Source organism: Dasypus novemcinctus, chromosome 27, assembly GCF_030445035.2.
Source record: "Dasypus novemcinctus isolate mDasNov1 chromosome 27, mDasNov1.1.hap2, whole genome shotgun sequence".
In the NCBI taxonomy this organism is placed as follows: domain Eukaryota; kingdom Metazoa; phylum Chordata; class Mammalia; order Cingulata; family Dasypodidae; genus Dasypus; species Dasypus novemcinctus.
The window spans coordinates 9,086,291-9,108,060 of NC_080699.1; the positions used below are offsets into that span (position 1 = coordinate 9,086,291).

The 21,770-nt window shown below is 37.1% G+C and overlaps 1 protein-coding gene and 1 pseudogene across 1 annotated transcript in view; one reads left to right on the forward strand and one right to left on the reverse strand.

The window, feature by feature from the left end:
* Positions 1 to 279: 279 nt before the first annotated feature.
* Positions 280 to 21,770, forward strand: part of DYNC2H1 (dynein cytoplasmic 2 heavy chain 1) — a 339,886-nt gene continuing 318,395 nt past the window's right edge. Inside the window, exons 1-12 of the mRNA XM_058289227.2 lie at positions 280 to 843; positions 6,835 to 7,005; positions 7,416 to 7,551; positions 10,467 to 10,585; positions 11,527 to 11,671; positions 12,468 to 12,700; positions 15,681 to 15,815; positions 15,937 to 16,050; positions 16,160 to 16,271; positions 16,603 to 16,727; positions 17,895 to 18,070; positions 21,500 to 21,695. Coding sequence (XP_058145210.1) covers positions 646 to 843; positions 6,835 to 7,005; positions 7,416 to 7,551; positions 10,467 to 10,585; positions 11,527 to 11,671; positions 12,468 to 12,700; positions 15,681 to 15,815; positions 15,937 to 16,050; positions 16,160 to 16,271; positions 16,603 to 16,727; positions 17,895 to 18,070; positions 21,500 to 21,695 — 1,860 coding nt within the window. The 5' untranslated portion in view covers positions 280 to 645. The remainder of the gene's footprint in view (positions 844 to 6,834; positions 7,006 to 7,415; positions 7,552 to 10,466; positions 10,586 to 11,526; positions 11,672 to 12,467; positions 12,701 to 15,680; positions 15,816 to 15,936; positions 16,051 to 16,159; positions 16,272 to 16,602; positions 16,728 to 17,894; positions 18,071 to 21,499; positions 21,696 to 21,770) is intronic.
* LOC139437705 (dnaJ homolog subfamily C member 3 pseudogene) lies at positions 7,834 to 9,825 on the reverse strand (annotated as a pseudogene).

Genomic DNA, 21,770 nt, shown 5'->3' on the forward strand with positions numbered 1-21,770 from the left:
GATGTATGTTCGGATAATGCCTGTGATAAAAGTTGATGGTTAAAATTTTCTGAAATTAATCATAGGATACAAAAATTCCAAGTGGTGGGAAATTAATCAACATAGAAAGGCGCTGAGGCAGATGGAGGAAGTAAATCACCATTGTATTAATTCTTGTCTTTATCACCTTCTCTAAAGCGCGGTTTTTAAGCAGACATCTCTTTAAGGCCTTCTCACCAACCTGGGTGCGGAACCCGCCGCAGAGGCAGGGTTTGGGTGCGGCTGACGGCGGGGGGAGGCAGCTTTCCTCACCCAGGCCCCGCGGCTGCGCCGAAGGCTACGAGGAGCTCCTCTAAGAGGCCTGAGGAAACCCGGTAGGAAAGAGGAAGAGGCTTCGCGAGCCCGCGCCGGCCGGCCCGCACCTGCCATCGATGCGCGCGGCGAGCAGCCCACGAGCCCCGAGCTGCTCGATCGCGGCCAGGGCGGCCCCGGCGGCGCTCGGTCGCCATAGCGACTGGCCCTGGCGACGGCGCAGCCCCGCGCTCCCGCGGGCTGGCGGAGGCCTGAGGCGGGCTCCGCTCCGCCCGCAACGTCCCTCCCGCGGGGTCTCCTCTTCCTTCCCTGCTTCCCGCCCCCTCGGCCCCCCGCTGCCTCCTCCCCGGAGCCATGGCGCGCGGCTGTGAGGACGCGCGGAAGCTCTTCATCTTCGCCACGACCCAGAACTACTTCGGGCTGATGTCGGAGGCCTGGGTCCAACCCCTGCCCCACTACTGCCCGGAGATCAACAACTTCCTGGATGACGGGAACCAGATGCTCCTCAGGGTGCAGCGAGCCGACGACGCCGAGCTCTCCTTTTCCAACACGGTACGGTCCCCGGCGGCCCGGCCCTGCCCCCGCTCCGCGGCTCTGGGCCCTGCGGGAGATGCCCGCGACCTCCGCGGCCTGAGCCGCAGCGGCCGGCCGTCGGCCGGGGCTGCGGGCGCCTTGGCTGCTCCAGGTGTGCATCAGCCTCCTGCCGTAGCGTGTGGGTTCCCGGCTTGCTTGGTCGGGGGCCCCCGGCCTGAACAGTCAGGGACAATGATGAGTGTATTTTTTCTTCTTAAGACCTCGGATGGGTTGTCACTAAAAAGAAAAATAAAAGTTTAGAGCTTTTAGTAATTTTTATTTTTTCCGTTTTGATTTTCTTTGTAGCAAATTCTGTCTTTTGTTTTGGCTTGCACGCTGATTTTAATGTTGCTCGAGGGGAAGATTAGTTAGGAATTAAAATCTTTTGTAAAATGATATGCTTTCCAAAATAAAATTTAAATTCTTGATATACAATATGTGCGCTATTTATTGCACTGCTCCCTCTAGCAGGATTGCTTAAGAACTGGTTGCATTTGCAATCAGGACTTACGTATGTAAACTTTGAAGTAACATACAGAAGAAATTAGCCTCACACATTAGAAGGGCTCAGTAAAATATATTTACAAATCAAATATATTTTCTGTTTCTTCCTCATTTGTGTTCACACATATACCCAAGCCTAGCAGAGTATTTGGCACGGAGCAGCCTTCAGTGCATTTTGCAGGATGATTGAATGGTTCACCTCATTCACTGTGTATCTTTATTCTTGGATTAAATTAATTTCTATTCACACATGTTTATTTTGAACTCAGTATATACAAGACACTTTGCCAGGCTTGGTGAGTTTACAAAGATAAAAAAATGGATGGATAATCAATGCTAACATTTATTTTCTGTTTACATGATGCCAGCTACTGTTTTAAACCCTTTGTATGTACTAACTCACTTAATATTCATGATATTATAAGATAGGGACTATTTTTATTCCCATTTTATGGCTGAGGAAAATAAGGCATAAATGTTGCAGCCTGAGTTAACTATTTTGCTCCTCTAGTATAACTCAGAATAAAGTCCTGCCTCTGCATTCCAGAGCCACACTTCAGTTGCTTGGAATAACAAATACACTCAACTAATTGTAAAATCAGGGCACACTATTATAAATGCTACAAAAAGTTCAAACAATGCAATAGAAAAACAAGATAAGGTGGAGTTTGGATTTGTTAAAATGTAGGTTTCATGGGGTATTGAAATTGAGCCCAATAATGTGTTATGTTATTTTTCATCATATATCACACTATAGATTCTACTAATTAAAATTTAAAAATAATTTTTCTATTTTTAAAGAAGCTTTAAATTATTACATGATTGTTATATCACAAATGTAGTGGATTCCCATATATCCCATCCTCTACCCTCCCACTCTTTCCCACATTAACATCTCTCATTAGTGTGGTATATTTGTTAAAATCGATGAATATATTTTGAAGCATTGCTACTAACCATGGACTATAGGTTACATTATAGTTTACTGTTTGCTCTGCACAGTTTTATAGGTTTTGGCAAAATGTATAATGGCCTGTACCTGTCATTGCATTGTCATGCAGGACAATCCCAGTGTCCCCAAATGCCCCCATATTACACCTATTCTTCCCTCTCTCTCCCCTGACAACCTCTGGTGGCCACTACCTTTATATCAATTAAAAAACAAGTTCTTCCATTGCTAGAATAACAGTCAGTCTATTTCAGTCCACAGTTGTATTCCCCCCTTATGTTTGTTCATTCCTCAGTCTTGAGGATTTTAGCATAATGATGCCCACTCTGTTTCTGATTGAGAGGATGATTAGATCCCATGTGGCAGATGGATGAAACCATCTTGCTTGCCATTGTAGATACTCTGTTTTTTGAGATGGGCATTGTCCATCATCATCCTTGTTAGTTGTCCTGGGTGAGCCCAATGAACTGGAGAGTAGATATTGCAACTCTGTTGAGATTCAGGGCTCAACTGGCATATGAACAGATTGAAGATTTAAGTCTATAGGACATATATTTAACAAGTATAGTGATAATTACAGGTTCAACTAAAAGGAGTAAAAGAGCCATGTGTAGGGAAATTATAAATGAGTCTAACTCTGTTACAATGGGGAGCGTATATTCCAAAGTAAGGCCCGCTGACAGGGTGCTGAATTCCTGAGATTGTTTGCCCTGCCTGTAGTGTCTGGATGTCTCTGGAACCCTCAAGAACTCTGCTGTTTGAGGTACTTTTTCCTGTGGCAGTCAATGAGATCCTCTTGAGACATGCATAAGCATAACCTCTGGAATGACCTCCTGACTCACTTTGAAATCTCTTAGCCATAAAAACTCATTTGTATTTAATATTTCCCCCTTTTGTTCAGGTCTTTTTCTAGATTGCTAGGTGGCACTTGGTAATAGTCCCTCGGTGCCAGGGAGGCTCATTCCTGGGAGTCATGTCCCATGCTGGGGGTGGGGAGAGGAAGGTAGTGCATTTATATGCTGAGTCTGGCCTAGAGAGAGGCCAAATCTGAGCAACAAGGAGGCTGTCAGGAGGTAATTCCTAGGCAATATATAATACTAGGCTGTTTCAATTTCACAAGAAAAGGTTCTTTAAGTACAACGATTAATATCAAGGGCTTGGCATAATGATCTGTCCTCTTTTGCTAGGTACTGCCCATGTACTTGGGGCATTCTTGCCACTCTATTAGAGAATGTAGCAGGATTTCCCAGGATGGCAATTCAGTATTCTTTTGGTTATTGTGTGGGTCTCCACCCACTGAGACAATGCCCTATGGACACTTGAACATATTCATATCCATAGAAGCATGCTCCTGGTGCACCCTTCACCACATGTCACCTATCACTGACACCCTGCACCAGTGATTCTCTCCTGCCTGTCACAGTTGTGACCCATCAGTGATCCAAAACCTCCCCAAAAACAAAGCCAAAAAATAAAAATAAAATAATAATAAAAAATAAAATACAAAAAAAAAAAAATCTTTTCATTGTTTCCTTCATCACCGTAAGGTCTTTTATCTTTTATATACAGTGAATTACTTCCATATGTTCCCTTAGTGTCTTATTTTTTTCACTTTATCTTCAAAGAAGCTTTAGTTATAGAAAAGTCATAGAATATATAGGGGATTCCTATATTCCAAGCCCCCTCCCCCTTTCCTACTATCCCCTGTTAATAACATTTTACAAGTGGATGACACATTTGTTATAATTAATGTACAATTATCGAAGCATTGCTGTTAACCATGGTCAGCGGTTTACATTATCGTTTACATTTCATTGTATACTTTTATAGGTTTTGACAAAATTTAAAATGGCCTGTATCAGTCATTGCAAGATTGTGCAGAACAATTTTAATGCCCTAAAAATGCCCAAGTTCCATCTATTCTATTCTTCCCTTCCCCTCCCCTTGGAACCTATGGTAACTACTAAGTTTCAGTTTTTGAAGAATTAGGTTCATGGTTACATGCAATAATACTGAGGGATTGACATGTCTATTTTCTGTTTTTAGGCACTACCTATGTTCTTGTGAGATTCTTGCCCCTCTGAGAACATTGCAGGAATCCCCAGGATGGAAGTTCATTATTTTCTTGTTTATTGTGTGCATTTCCACCCACTGAGATAACACACTATGACAAGATGATTTAGTCATATTTGAAATGTTTTACATACTACTAACTGCTTCAGATGTGTGAGAGCCATTATGATTTAATAAGTTCATAAATCAACAAATATTTGATTGACATTGTTCAAGGTACAGGGGATAAAGCTGTGAAAAACCGTCCATGCCCTTAAGGTGTAACATTTGAGTAGACCAAGAGACTAAAGTCACATGAATATATAATGTGATATGGCTTTGGTTCCTGGTATATACTGTTAGATCTGGGGAAAGCAGAAGAAATGTTAAGAAAAGGCCCTGGGCTGGCCCTTACTTGCTGTCAAGGGGCAGGGGAAAAAACAGCAACAATCCTTGGTGACTACCGAAATGTGATGGATGGAGAATGTGGAAGACTAGGTAGGAGACGAAGACAGAGGCTGATCCTTTAAGACCCTGTACACCACTTAGGTTGAAAAAGCAATTCCTTGGCGACCTTAAGCAAGAGAGGTGTGATCTTGTTTATGCTTTAGGACAGGTGTTGGAAAACGTTTTCTGTAATGGGCCAGATAATAAATACTTTAGGCCATGCAAGCCCTACCGTGGCTGTAGCAATACGCTCTGCTTTTGTTGCATGAAAGTAGCCGTAGAAGATATGTAAATGAATGGGCTGTAATAAGACTTGATTTAAGGACACTGAAATGTGAATTTCATATACTTTTCAGATGTCACAAAATATTCCTTTGATTTTCAAAAAAATGTAAATATCACGTTTGGCTTCTGGGCGGTACAATGGGAAGCAGCAGGCTGTAGTTTGCTAATCCCTGAACTAGCCCAGCAGGGCTTGGAGGTATCCTGCAACCTCAGAAGAGTAATTTACATCTTGAATTAATAATTCCCAAATTAATGTCAGTCAAGGGGAAATGGTAGTTACAGCGGCAGGGAAAACTAGAGAAGAGGCAGTTATGGGTGCTGATTCTCAGTTTTCCTTTTCTCAGCAAATGATGGGTTGTTGCCAGCTGCTGCTTTGCTTGAACTCTCTGTGTTCGGCTGGGACAAAGCCCATTCATTCTCCCAACTGATGCTCCAGGGGAGCCTTGCCAAGTGACCACTGGGTTGCTGTTTTCAATGCATGATAATAAAAGTGTTTTTCTGCATTTTCGTTCTTGGATTAATAAAGAGTGAGATTTAAAACTCTATATATCTGTAGCTTGTTATACTCACTAGCTTATAGTAAGAATAACATTCTAAGAGCAATAAAATGAAGAAATAGCAATAGAATTCAGATGTGTGAAAATGAGCGATTGTGAAATGCAGTAACTCAGAGTCAGGGTCATCTCCCTCCCAGTGACTAAAAAAACAATGGTTAGGATTAATGAAAAGTAGCATAAAAGGTCACTCATCTACCTACAAGGTATTGTTCATACATAGCAGTGACCTTGTTTAGAAGCTCTTTAATGCATAGATTTTGCTTCCTGCAAAAAAATGAGAATAATTGTGAACGTATGTATATATAATGCAAAAACATCTTTGGGGCAGTATACTTTTCTTCTCATGAAGTAGTTTCTATGCATGGACCTATTTTAAACAGGTTTGCTTTAGTGAAATCCAGTTCCAATGTCAGATAGTCTAGGTAGATGACAACTTAATGAAGTAAAAAAGTTTGATTCTCAGACATTTTAAGGAAAAGTTTTTGGTTCAGGTAAAGATGATTTTAAAGGATAGACAACTTAGTTTTCATTTTCTCTACAATTTAAAAAGCACATTTTAATGCTAGTTCCAGATGAGAGGATAATTAACACTTTTGTTATAGAGTTTCTGGGGAGAGATGTGCAACATATCAGTGGGTACGTGGGACATACAGGTTTGATCTATAGCATTAGAAGTGTATGTCAATATTTATATAGTGTTCAATGTTTAAAAATCAGTTATCAAAGTAGTGTAATTATACAATCACATAGTGGGGATACATTTTTTTTTTTTAAGCAATTTTATTGAGAGAGATTCATATACCATACAATCTATCCAAAGTGTATATTCAGTGGGTTTTGGTGTAATCACAGAGTTGTGCATTCATCACCACAGTCAATATTAGAGCATTTTCATTACTCCAAATGGAAAAAAAAAAAAGCCACCCCTTAGCAGTTAACCTTTCAATCCCTCTATCCATCCCCTGCCATACGTTTCTGCTAATCTAATTTCAGGGTATACATTTTTAAATACAGATATTCTTAAGGAGCAGAGATAGATTGGCTTTATTTATTTTTGAAGTAATTATTTTTCCTATGGGATTTCAGTACCGCGATAAAACAATTTTGGGGAAGTATTTGTTTTAAATGTTAAATTTTATGAAGATAACATTAAAAATCCTTTGTTTATTACTTTAGATTGATATTGGTGATACAAAGGATAAAGTGTTGGTGTTTTTCAAGCTGCGACCTGAAGTAATTACTGAGGAGAATCTACACAATAACATTCTCGTTTCATCTATGTTAGAGTCACCTATTAATTCACTTTATCAAGCAGTACGACAAGTATTTGCGCCAATGTTGTTAAAGGTGAGTAAATTAAAGTAGATGTATGGCTGTGGTTCTTTTACATAGGCATTTAGACAAGTATGTTTCCATAAACACATTAATATTTAATATTTTCTGTTAATGTCTTTAGTATTTTAGTTTTGTAATTAAAATATTTTTCGCTTTGCATTTAATTTTAATATAAGCTTTGTGACAAACAGAAATTGGAGAAAGGGCCCAACTGCAATCCACATCAGCTTTTACAGCCTTGTACTGTGATTTTCATGAAGTTTTTGCTCCTGGGAAGACTTTTATTCCCCCTATGAATCGAGTTTAGTGGCAGGCTTTGCGTGAGGCCAGCAGTATTTGGAGTTAGTTCTTTAAACTGTGTTTTAGTAAGTCAATTTGGCAAGATTTTACTGAATGGTAGTTTCTTGTCTGCTTTCATTTAGGACCAGGAATGGAGCAGAAACTTTGATCCCAAACTTCAGAATCTTTTGAGTGAACTAGAAGCAGGATTGGGTATAGTTCTACGAAGATCAGATACTAATTTATCAAAAGTGAAGTGGAAGGAAGATGATACACGAGGTATATAATCAATGCTTAATCAAAGAAAGACAAAATGATTCTTTCATTATTATACGAGGAAATGAACATATTTCTCATCAGATTTCCTTCCACAGCTTTGGAACTTTTCTCAACCTGAACTGCTTTTAAGTGAACAGATTTATATGGATTTGTAGATGAGGAAAATGTAATCTATAACAAGGTGTAACTCATGGAAATAGAAAGTAATTGTGTATCTTGCAAAGACAATAGATCCACAACTTAAAAAAAAAATTTTGTATTTTTAGCAGAAAAATACTTGGTCTAGCTGAAGCGAAAGTTAAATAGCAATGGTCCCCCTGGGCTGAAGGGATTACACCTTACCCTGAGTTCCAGCTTCAGTGGAAAGGGTTGCCTCCACCTCCTTGCTGGCTCTGCAATACAGAGGATCTTTCCATTGTCAAATTTTCCCTCATTTCTGGATCAGGGAGGACTTCTTTAGCATCTGCTATGTCAATGAACTTTTTCTCAGCTTTTTTCTTTTCTTCTTCATTCTGGAAATTATCTGGATGCCACTGCAGTGCTAATTTTCTGTATTCTTTGATGATTTCTAGCTTTTTGGCATTTCTTTTTACTCCCAAGATTTTGTAATAATCTCTTTTCTGCGACTGTTTCAGTAGTCTTTGTGCTTTCTCTAGACCTTCCTGAATCTGTTGGTCATTTTCATTGTGCTCCTGAGCAGTTTCATAGTCTTGAATAGCTTCATCATACATTTCTTCTATTAAACAAGCCTCTGCTCGATCCTTCGGAGCAGTCACACTGCTCTGACCTTGGGAGCAGATTCTGAAGGCTTCAACAGGCTTCTCTTCCTGAGAAAAGCAGTGGGCGATCCTTTCTTTTGATCAAACTGTGTATTTAGAAACACTTGGTTCTCTTTTCATTACAGATTCACGTTTGCTGGTCACATTTGTGTATCTTCCATCTCTGATGAGCTCTTCAGTCTCCTCGATCAGCTTAAGTTTCTTTACTTCTTTATAGTGTGCAAAACACCTTTTATGATCCTGGTCAAGCTTGACATTCACGAACTTCCCTTAGGGATAGTTCCTGGTCTCCTAGTTGGTAATGCAGTTTGCTGATTTTATAAAAGGCCTTGGTATTATCATTTTTCAATTTGGATGCCACTTTCAAGAAACTTATAGCTGTCCTAGGTTCCCCTTCTGTTATAAAACATTCAGCTCGAAGTTCTTGTAGTTCTGCATCCCAAACACAAACCTCTAAAACCTTATCAAGGAAGGCTGTAGCAGCAGTATCGTCTACGCCTTCAAAAGCATGAGGTGCTTGTGAACACAAGCGCTGCATTTCATCAGATTTTATAAGTTGGGACTGGGCTGTCTTTTCTTCATTTTCACTTGGATTAGATTTGAGCACTTTTAAAAATCATCTTCTGTTTCATTAAGTTTTCCTTGTTTTAGTAAAAAGTGACCTCGTTGTAATCTTGCTGCAGTGAAATCTAGTTTCAGTTCAATCACTTTCATTAAAACAGGAAGTGCAGCTTTTGATTTGCCCATAGCTAAAAAGAGAGTAACCCTCTGATAGCAAGCAATATAGTTTTCAGGATCACCATCTACTGCAGCATGAAACTGAGAGAAAGCATCCGCTGGCTCTCTGGCTGCAAGGAATGCCTTGCCCAATTCTAGAAGTTTCTCAGCATCTGCATTTCCTCACATTCTGCCCCTTCGTCCCACAGGTCCACCAGGGCGAGCAGGAAGGGGAACGGCGAGCCCAGCTGGCTGGCCACCTCGTCTGAGGGTGCGGGGTGCACAGGAGTGGTGCTGGGGTGACGGCTGCAGCCTCCGCCAAGGCTGTCACTGCACCTGCCCCTCTCGGCTGTGGCAACTTTTATTTTAAAGTGTATTTTATCTGAAGATATCTAATTATAATTTTATTACAGTTATAGATAAATTACTGCACATTTGGCAGAGCAGATGTGGCTCAAGAGGTTGAGCACCTGCTTCCTACGTGGGAGGTTCCCAGGTTCAGTTCCCATGCCTCCTAAAAACAAACAAAAAACAAACAACAAGCAAACAAATGTAAAAGCCAACTCAGGGGAGCCAATGTGGCTCAGTGTTTGAGTGCCGGCTTCTTCACATACAAGTTCTGGGTTCAATCCCTGGCTCTGGTACCTCAAAAAACAAAAAAATTAATATTCATGTGAATAATATGAAATGAATGACTTACACAAATTATTATTTTAAAATACTGGATAAAGTTTTCTACTTTGCTTAAATAGTAAAACAGAGACTTCTTGAAGCCCATAGATCTGGAAAGAACAGGGCACTTATATCCAACATGTGTTTAGGCATTGGAGATTGTCAAGCTCTTTGGGAAATTTAAAAGCAAATTTAAAATTAAACACTAATGTCAAGTGTTAATAATAGGGAAAACTGAGTGTGTGAGGGGGTATATGGGAAGTCTGTATCTTCTGCATGTTTTTCTATAAACCTACAACTTCTCCAATAAAGCTACTTTAATTTGTTTATATTTTGAAATGAAATTAAAAACATTTATTGATTAAATCATAATTATTTCCAATTTAGATGGTTTTCAATGGCATGGATGGTATTGGAATTAGATTTAAGAATATGTATTAGAGAAGCAAATAATAAAAGTACAAGACACAGATGGCTGTATAGATATGAATGGTTTGCAGAAGCATGTAGGAGTCATGCTTATAAGAAACTTGATGCAAAGTATAAATTTGATGCTGTTAGTGTTTTCAGTGGGCTTAGGTAAGAGCGTCATGGTGCTAGAGGCTGTGAAACTCATTTTCTGGACATCTTAAAGAATTTAGGAGATATGCATGTTTATAGATATAACCAAAATCAGTGAATGAAACTAATAACTTTCTGGCTTTTCATTGTTAACTAATAATTCTTTTTTCCTCTTCACTTTTTCAGGTATTCTTACACCGAGTGATGAGTTCCAGTTCTGGATAGAACAAGCTCATCGTGGAAATAAACAGATTAGTAAAGAAAGAGCCAGTTATTTTAAAGAGTTATTTGAAACAATTGCAAGAGTATGTGATTCATGCATAGTTATTTATCAGGCTTATAAAAATACTTTAGGAATCAATTTCTACTATTCTTACCTCTATTTTAAAATCTTGATTTTCAACAACCTTCATATATGGTAGGGTGGGCTCAGGATGCATGTTTAAAATGAATAAAACTTAGAAATCCAAAACTTAAAAAAAGTTAAATTCTAATCTTTAGTAAATACTGTTCTCAGAAATATACTCACTTTTCTGCAGATAGGTAGGGAAAAACAAAACCTGTAGTAATAGAGGTTTATCTATATGGAGCTAATATGTTCTTTTGAAAGACTTCTTTTTACTCAAATTAACCTTTTAAAGAAATCTGAAATATAAAAAGTCTGTTTTTTATAGTTATTTGATTGATTATTCCTTGTATCGACATAGTAGTTAAATCAGTAGCCATTTTAAGTATGGTTCAAAAATGTCTACTCTTTTCAAAACCGAAGTATAGTAATTTTCTATTCATTCTCAATTTAATTTCAGTAATATTTTAATGTAGTATTTGAAAGGTCTTTAAACTTTTTTTGTAACAATGATGAAATATAGGATACTATAACTGGTACTATGGTTGTATTAATATTATTGTTAACATAACAATGAATGAACTACCACAGTGGCATATATATAGATTTAAGGCACTTCTGAATGACTGAATAAAAGTAATGAATGCAAGTGTGTAAATAAATGAACAGACTTTTTGTAATTCCTTTTTTTCTTCTTTTGACTTTCATGATATTTACGTTTGTAAAGAAACTTGTGAGGTATTTGCATAAAGAAATAATATATCCTCTGGTAGAAAGAGGAGGAAGAAATAATATGGCAGATAATCAGAATTGTGAGCAGTTGAAAAAGTCTGAAAACACTTTGTTATATCCAGTGTACAAATACGATCATGTTTAAAAATGCCTGCGTTTTGGTTTCAGGAGTTTTATAACTTGGACAATCTATCTTTGCTGGAAGTTGTTGACCTGGTGGAAACAACTCGGGATGTTGTTGACGATGTGTGGAGACAAACTGAGCATGAGCATTATCCTGAGTCACGAATGTTACATCTCTTAGAAATCATAGGTACTAGAAAAGAAATGAAATGAACCTGTGGAATGCTAGGAAGCCTGTTCTGTTTTTTTTCCCCTTTAAACTCATACTTAAAATACTCCTTAATGTAATAATCATCACTTAAAGTAATTCTTAAAACAAATCATGTAGAATTATTTAAATAGATGTTTGTATATAGTTGATAAATTTATTTGGCAGATTCTTTGACCATTAATTGAACTACATTTACAAAGATTTTTTTGTACCTAAACATATATTAATTCAGACTTTATTTTGAAATGAAATGAAAAATTCTTTAAAATATATTGCTTTATCTGTCAATATTAAAAATGCATATATCCTTGGCCCAGAAAAGGTGCTATTCCATATTATTGTGAGGAAATATCAGACAAGTACATAAAAATGTATGTGCTAGAATATTTATTGCAGCATTGTTTGTAATAGGGGTAGAGGCAAAATATCAATTGAGAATTGGTCACCTAATGCTAGGTCCATACAGTAGGAAGTGCAGCCTTTAGAAGACTGTTTATACATTTCTTCTACATTTGAAAGATGTTCATGGGGTAGTGAAAGATGCAGAAATACAAACATCAAAATGTTTGTTCATGTAAGTAAAGGAGCTGAAAAGATAAGAACTAGGCAAATGGCAGTGCTATTCTAAGGGTGTGTGAGCTCATGGCATTTCACAGACGATTAGTTTGCTAATTTGGGTATTGTTTTAATTTTGTCACAAGCATGTATTACTTCTATAATTATTCTGTAAAAAGATACTTATTTTCATTGAAATGGTTGCTTTATATTATTTTAGGTGGTTCATTTGGAAGATTTGTTCAGAAGAGATTGGGAACTTTGAACCTATGGGAAGATCCTTATTACCTTGTGAAAGAAAACCTGAAAGCTGGTATTTCAATTTGTGAACAGTGGGTGATCGCCTGTAATCATCTCACAGGTCAGGTGTGGCAGCGCTATGTTCCTCATTCCTGGAAAAATGAAAAATATTTCCCGGAAACACTTGACAAACTTGGCAAACGCCTTGAAGAGGTATCAATTTGATTATTTGGATCTTTATTTTTAAATGTGAAGTAATTCTTCACTTGCTTGTGGAAGTGTTTTATAATTAACCAGCACTACAAGTCTTATAGAAGTTATAGTTTTGAGGGAACAAGACTTAAAGTTTGTGTGAGATAATTTAAGGCAGTCCCCTTGCACCGTGCCTGGGACTCAGTGGACACTGTTAGTTTCTGCCTCTTATTTTTCTGTGGTGTGTGACTCTGGTCACCTGTTAAGTGGTAAACTTCTATTTGCTCCTTTGTTGTCAAGATAATCAACCTGCTTGTCCGTCTATAGAAGCTATCAGGCATTCTCTTGGATGTTGGAATTGTTTTTAAACAGGAACAGCTTCTTGGGGGGTACTCGTGGACATACTTGAAACAGCTGCTTAATTTAAATAAGTAATGGGTTTCGGTATAGAACTTCTATATTTAGCTTGAAGGAAGAGGCAAAATGATAATATGGGAAGATTGTATAGGTGACTTTCACTTAATGCTGTATGTTTAGGGATTCTTTTTTAACCCTTTAATTATGGAACATTTCCAACATACACAAAGCTAAAATAGTATAATGATGCCTATGTATCCATCATTCAGTCTCAAAAGTCATTGGAATTATTCAAGTTTTGTCCTCCTTGCCTCTACCACTCCCCTCCCCCCTTTTTTGCTAGGGTATTTTTAAAGCCAATCTAAGATATCATAAGTTTTCACTCTTAAATACTTCAGTATGTATCAAACAGATTAGGATTTTAAAAAACATGACTAACATCATCACACCCAACAGAATGATAATTTCTTAATATAATTTTATATCTAGTCAGTGTTCAATTATCAGGATTGTCTCAAATGATTTTTTTTATTGGTTTAAATTGAAAATAGTTTCCCCTTCCTTTTCTTCTTTCCTTTTTTATTAGAGCAGTTGTGGTTTTACAAGAAAAATGCAGAAAGTACAGAGTTCCATTTACTCCTCCCCCCCCCACAGTTTTCCCTATTAATAACATTTTGTATTTGTATAGTGTCCCTTTTCTATTTTTTTAATGCCATTTATGTATTGAAGACACTGGACGTTTGTCTTATAGCATTTCCCACCTGTAGGATTTGTCTGATATATTCTTGTGTTTGTTTGGCTTATTTCTGTCTCTTATTTTTCCTATCAAGTACTAGTTGGATATAAAGCCTTGGTTAGATTAAGAACTTTTTTTTCTTTAATAAGAATAGTTCAAAAGAAGCACAGTTTAATTCTTACACATCACACCAGGAGGTATTTTGTGTCTGGTTTCCCCCCTTGTAGTGATGCTAAGTTTGACTGGTGTGTTTCTACATGATCGGCCTGGTCCGTCTATTATAATTCTTCACCTGCTTTTTTTGGGGTCTGGTCATGTATGTGCTTCTTTATTAACACATTAAATTACAGGATATACCATAAGGTCTGATAACCACAGTAATTTTGAAATTGTGGTGAGAGTGAAGAGTATGTGTAAATGTTACAATTAAAGCAGTAGGTCGTGAAATTATTTTTGATTTCTATTGGGGACAGTCCCAGGGATGCCTAACGTCCCTGTGCTTTGCTGCTTACATTGGCAATTGCAGGGGACACTACATTTCAGTTAGAGATTTGTGAAAATAAAGAGGATATAAAGGGGAAAAAAACCATTTTTCGATCCATGCTCCCAGACACCAGATTAGGAACCGTGCACCATGAAGCGTCTTGGCTGTGAGTCGGCCTCCTGGGACCTGTGATGTGGGGCGATCACAGTATCTACCTCATGAGGTTATTGTGGGAAATTGTGGGAACTTCTCCATCAACTTTTTAAATTATGTGTTTTGAAATAAAAATACTTTTCCATCAACTTTTTATTTAATGATTTTAGCAGCCATGGATGATCATGAGGGGTTGCAAAATGATGTTTCTCTAATTCCATCATTCTTTCTCCATTTACTAGTAATGATATTTCTATACAGAAAAACTTTTCCACATCAAGTTTTTGATTATCTTGATGTCATTTGTACAATAATAGTGATACAGACAATTGCTTCTTTCCTTTTATCAATTTTCAGAATGAATTAGTGTCATAGTAACTTGCGTAAGTGACCAATGAATTTTTTGCTAGTATCATTATGATACTATATTTTGTGTTTCAATCCATTATTATAATAATAATTATTTTTATACTCAAGTTCCATCTATGGGTAGTGAGAGTCCTTTTAAGTTGGCTCCTCTGTCATTTTGACATGACTTCAGTATTTCTTTGCTAAGTTCTTTTTCAGATCCCCAAAATGTACTGGCCCATCTTGTATATTTTCTGTCCCATACCTACAACTAGCCATTTCTTTAAGGAACCTGGTTCTTTTTATTGGGAAATGGTATTTAGCAACCATACCTGTTTGCTACTACTATTTTAGCAATGCTTTTAGGACTTTTAGTAGATAGATCTGTTAATTATGTACTCTTTTAGCAAGAGAAAAATAAATAATAAGTTTATAATGATAATTTGCAACTTGCAAAGTTATAGCCTTTTTCTAGACATTTTTGTTCGTTGCTGTAAAGTTTAAGTATGGTAATATTTCTTTTCCACCTATTTGTAAGGATACGTAATGGGGCTATTAAAATATTTCATTTTACAAGTGCAATTTAATACAGAGTAATACAAACCAGATGTTCTTATTATGTTAAAGACAGATTCTAAAAATTTACCAAAATGAGCTTTAAACAGAGTATAGAAATATTTAGATCTTATATATTTTGGGTAGATTTGAACACACTGATTGATGTTCATGTGATTATACATTTTGTCATTGAGCATCACTTTGATTACTGGTGAGTACTAATGCTCTGGCTTATAATTTCAGGTTGAGTCTTCATTTCAAAGAACTTAGTTTAAATCTTGACCAGTATTTTTAGATTTTAGACTTATTTTGTGCATATCTTTTTATTTAAATAAATTTTGTTGTTTTGACATTTTATGTTTTAGGTCTTGGCTGTTAGAACAATCCATGAGAAACTTCTCTATTTTTTACCTGCCAGTGAAGAACAAATCATGTGCCTGGCGCGAGTATTTGAACCTTTTACTGGTCTGAATCCTGTGCAGTATAATCCATACACTGAGGTGGAATATATATTATATATATATATGTGTATATGTCTATATAATTTCCTATTTGTGCTGTTCTTCTTATAGATTGATTTTGTAAATATTAAAGTCTAACAATATTGTTAATTGATTTTAGCCTTTGTGGAAAGCTGCAGTCTCTCAATATGAAAAAATTATTTTACCTGCAGAGCAAAAAATAGCGGGAAAATTGAAAAATTATATTTCAGAAATTCAAGACAGTCCACAGCAGGTAAAATATTGAAATATTTCACTTTTAATATTTCCCTATATTTTATGATATTTATATTTACAGAGGTGATCCATTTGGGATAAAATATACTTATTTTATTTTATATCAGCTTCTTCAAGCATTTTTGAAATATAAAGAGTTGGTGAAGCGTCCAACTATAAGCAAAGAATTGATGTTAGAAAGAGAAACTTTACTGGCAAGACTTGTGGACTCAGTTAAAGGTAAAAGTTTTTCAAGAGATTATAGTGTTTGCTTTAGAAAATATTTTTGATGGCTACTTCTTTCTTTGTTGCCTATCACTTAGGATTTCGATTCATTCTGACATCTGTTTGCGGAAGATTCAGTCACTATTTCTGTTATAAATGACAATTTCTGGGCTTAACAAATTCTTTTCCTTCTGTGTCCCACTTATACATGGAAAGGTGCTTGAGGCCAGGGACCAGCTCATTATTTTTCTATCAACAATGTTTGACCTAGAGCTTGGTTTACGGTAGGAATTTAGTAATATTTGCTGAGCATGTGTAATCATTTTATTTGATTTAAATTGTACAGATTTTCGATTAGACTTTGAGAATCGGTGCCGAGGGACTCCTGGTGATGCAACTGGACCACTTTCTGGCAAAAATCTCTCAGAAGTTGTCAATAATATAGTTTGGGTTCGCCAGTTGGAACTGAAGGTATTAGCTTTAATAATAGTTGAAGAACACTCATTTAAAAATGTGCTAAATTAAATCATGTGACAGGTTCTCTAGAGCTACAGTGAAAGAATTAAAAAACACTTTGTTTTCCTTGACACACACATCTAATTTTCACATCCAGTGAAGATAATGTAAATGTCTGAAAAAGTTTGCAGAGGAGGTTCTGATTCCCTCACTTCTGATATGGAGGTATTTGTGAAGTCGTTCCTCATTCCTGTTATAGTCATTTCAGACACAGCTTTCTCCTTTTCTTTTTCTTTAAGCTTTATTCAAGAGAAAAGCATCCTTTGCACTGCATTAAAAATCCTTTGAAAATACAGCATTTAAAAACTGTAGTTGCAAAGTCTGTCTGCAGACATGTTTATGTAGCTCAAATCACTTTAGGGTGAAAGGAAGTTAAAGGAAGGGTGAAAGGTAATTAAGGGATCATTGCCAAAGGCAGTGTAGCTTTATAGATGTAAAAGACTTTAGGATTCCTTTCAGACTGACCCAAGAATCTTGTGGACTTACTAATAGTATGTGGTACAGTGTCCTGCATTGTCTCATATTTAATAAATGTTAGTTGATGGCCTGTGTTTAAGAACAAGAAGATATACAGTATTATAAAGGCTAGCATGTTTGAGAGTTCTAATCATTCAAGTTTGTATTTTTGGTATTTTATTTTCTGGAATATTCTTCCTGATTCATCCGTGAGCTTTCCTAGGTGCTACAATTGTTGTTCTTTATACAATTGTAGAGGAAAGGTACTTCTGTCACTTAATTGCCGTTCTAATTGGCCTAATTATTGTTTGAGCTGTTAACCAGGTCATTTGTAGCTGAGGGCCAAGATTATTACAGAGCGCATTTAACAGAATTGCTGAAGGTGTTGACTGGAGTGTTTGCTGAAATATCTGTGGGGTAGAGGTATTTCAGAACCTGTCTCTCTTGCCCTTCAAATTATGCCTTGTATGGATTATGTTCTTGTGTTTTGATATTCTGAGTTTTTATAATTCAGGTAGCATAAAGGTTAATATTCTTATATTCTGTTAAATTTTAGGAGTTCTACTCTTGATAACTTTTGATCCATAGATCAGTGAAGGGGGCTCATTATTTTTATGCTACTTTTGTTAGATTTTAAATCATATTCTTATAATTTGACTTTTTAAGGTTGATGATGCTATCAAGATCGCAGAGGCTCTTTTATCTGATTTATCAGGATTTCGATCATTCCATCGAAGTGCCGAAGATCTCTTAGACCAGTTTAAACTATATGAACAAGAACAATTTGATGACTGGTCCAGGGATATTCAGTCAGGTTTATCAGATTCCAGATCTGGTTTATGGTAAGTGTAAATAAACTAAATGGTGAAATCTACACAAGAAACTTTCTTATGTTATTAATCCAAATGACAAGATGGAATTAATCATCTCTGCTCTCTACTTTCTCCAGGCTTGCTGTTCTTCCTTTATTTATTTATTTTTTTTTTGGTTTGTTTTAGATCATCAACTCTTAAATAATTAGGGTTGGAAATTTTTCTGATATATTATAGTTGATTGCCTCCCTTTGCTTCTTCTATCTGTTCCTTAGAACTGCAGATCCCCATTTTGGAATTAGACTTTTCCTCTCTTATGTGTTTTGCTATTGTTATTCATGTATGTTTTCTACTATATCACAATAATCTTATATATGTAAAAGTACATTGTGAGGAAGGCAGATGTGGCTCAAGTGATAAGGCCTCCGCCTACCATGTGGGAGAACCTGGTTCAATCCCTGGGGCCTCCTGGTGCAAAAGAAGAAGAGAAAGCGTGCCTGTGCAGTGAGCCAGTGCCTGCCTGGTGAGCCGAGTGCCCCTGCAGTGAGCCAAGTGCCCATGCAGTGAGCTGAGTGCCTGCCCCAGTGTGTCACGCAGCAAGATGATGACGCGTGGCGGCGGACTTGGCCCAGTGGTTAGGGCATCCGTCTACCACATGGGAGGTCCGTGGTTCAAACCCTGGGCCTCCTTGACCTGTGTGGAGCCGGCCCACGTTCAGTGCTGATGTGCAAGGAGTGCCCTGTCACGCAGGGGTGTCCCCGCACAGGGGAGCCCCACGCACAAGGAGCGTGCCCCATAAGGAGAGCCGGGAAAGAAAGTGCAGCCTGCCCAGGAATGGTGCCGCACACACGGAGAGCTGACACAACAAAATGATGCAACAAAAAGAAACACAGATTCCCGTGCCACTGACAATAGAAGTGGACAAAGAAGACCCAGCAAATAGACACAGAGAACAGACAACCAGAGTGGGGGAGGGGAGAAAGGGGAGATAAATAAATAAATAAATCTTAAAAAAAAAAAAAAAAAAGATGACGACGCAACAAAAGAGACACAAAGGGGATAGTCAAGGTGAAGTGCAGCAAAGACCAGGAACTGAGGTGGCACAATTGACAGGGAACCTCTCTCCATATCAGAGGTCCCCAGGATTGAATCCTGGTGAATCCTAGAGGAGAAAGATGAGAAGGGAAGACAAAAAGAGAAATAGATGCAGAAAAGATCACTCAGCCAATGGACACAGACAGCAAAAAACACGCCAGCAGCATGGGGGTGGGGGGGGGGGAGGGGAAGGAAAAAAGTACATTGTGAATTGTAAAATTTTATTAATTTTAAGCTCCTTATGATAGGAAGTCTTTCTTCATGGTGCCCAACATAGTAAAGCTTTGGCAAATGTTTATTAATCTGTACTGAACTTAATTTGTTGGTGAGCCTAATTAATCGAACAGGTATTTATTTATTTTATGTGAATAGTTCTTCTTTTAATTTATTTTTATTTTCGTTTTTACTTTTTAAAAAATACTTAGATTACATAAATGTTACATAAAAAATGTAGGGGATTCCCATATACCCCACTCCCTCCCCCTCCCACACTTGCCCACATTAACAACATCTTTCATTAGTGTGGTACATTTTTTAAAATTGATGAACACATATTGGAGCATTGCCATTAAGTGTGGATTATAGTTTACATTATAGTTTAAACTCTCTCCTGCACAATTTTGTAAGTTATGACAAGATGTATAATGGACTATATATGTCATTGCAGCATTCGGGACAATTCCAATGTCACGAAAATGCCCCCAGATTACCCCTGTTTTTCCTCCTCCCTCCCCTCAGAACCTCCGGTGGCCATTGCCTCCACATCAATGATAAAAGTTCTTCCATTGCTAGAATAACAATAAGTCTGTAGTAGAATAATAGTAGGTCTACTCTAGTCCATTGTTCATTCCCCAATCCTGAGGATTCTGGGATGGTGATGCCCATTCTACCTCTAATGGAGAGGGGGCTTAGATCCCATGGGGCAGTTGGATGGGCTATCTTGCTTGCAGCTGCAGACTCTCTCTGTTCCTTGGAGTGGTCATCTCACAGGTATTTAATTTGAAGTGACTGGTCCAGAAATAAATCACTGTTTCTTCGTACCGAAGGTCAACTTTTATCAGCATATTATTGTCTATAATTTTAGAAATTCATCATATCTTTCTTTAACTACCCTTTTCCCATAATGTGGAATTCTGTTTATTCCCCTCTACTGCTATAAAAGATGATTAGGTCAAAAGTGGTAGCTTCTTAAACTGAAGGAATAATTTTTTTGTTCTTTTTTTCCCTATTTAAAACTCTGGCTTGGGGGGAAGAATAGAGGAACCAAAGACTGCTGTAAGCGTAGAGATTATAATTTTATGCTACTTAACTCTGTCCCTTCTTAGCCTGAGCCTAAAATATGAGCAATGCTCCAGGACCAAAAAATAGCACTGCTGTGTTCAACTAATTTTGGAAAATTTGCACACTCTGTCACTATAACTCTAGCCATCCACTGTGTCTGGTATCATACCCAAGATCTCAGAACTTCTGTAAAGAAGTCTGTTTAACTCTGCTCAATCCAGTATTTCCCATATGGCTATGAAGCCTGCCTCTGCCCATTCTATTTTGGTGTAAGACCTATTGCTTTTTCATAGATTGGTGTTCTTTGGAGCATATTTTGGGAAATGCTTGTGAGTAGAAACTAATTTTGTCTGTTTCAGGGGAAGATGATTAGTCCCAAATAAAGGCAAAAAGGGCCACTATTGTAGTTTGCTAGCTTACTTTTAAGAATGACGTTTTCTCTTAATTATGAAAGTGGTTTGAAAAAATGAGCATTATATAAACCCAATCCTGAAAGAAAGGTGATGAAAACACAATACCTTATGAATTGTTTAGCTCAGCGTTTTCACAGTCCTTTCTTATTTGAGTACCCCAGAGTAAATATTTCCTCTTACAGCCTTTATATGCAATATAGAGAAAGGACAATCCTTAGATAGTGAAGCAAAGGGTAGAAGAATGAAACATTTGAATATCTGTACTCTTAACCATTTTGATGTGTGTTTTCATTGTTCATTTAATGAAAGCAGGCAGGTTGATTTAAAAAAAAAAATCTAAAGTGCTTTCTAGAAAATGAATTAAAGCTTTTTTTTTAAAATAGTGGTTGTGATGTCAATTCTGTGTTCTAGCTGAAGTTTAAGATAGATTTCTCTAACTTTAAAACTTGCCTGGTTGAGATAATGATGTAATAATAATGTTTTGATATTGCAGTTGTTACTGAGAAAAGAATTGTGAGATAATATGTGAAAAAAATCACAATTTCAAATTACAGTTTTAAAGAAATTTTAAACTTTGAGCTAATTTGGACTTATCGAGAAATTGTAAAAGCTATAGTGTTAATAGTCAAAAGAGTGAGAACATGAAAACTTAATGTTCTTTTTTCTTTAGTATTGAGGCTAATAGTCGAATTATGGAATTGGATCCTAATGATGGCTCATTAAAAGTACATTATTCTGATCGTTTGGTGATTCTCCTCAGAGAAGTTCGTCAGCTTTCTGCACTTGGCTTTGTTATTCCTGCCAAAATACAGCAAGTTGCAAACATTGCACAGAAATTCTGCAAGCAAGCAATCATTCTTAAACAAGTATGAAAATAGTTTTTAAAACTTCTGTTTTGAGTTCATTACTTTCAGTCAGAATATTTTAAGGACTTTGTTTTC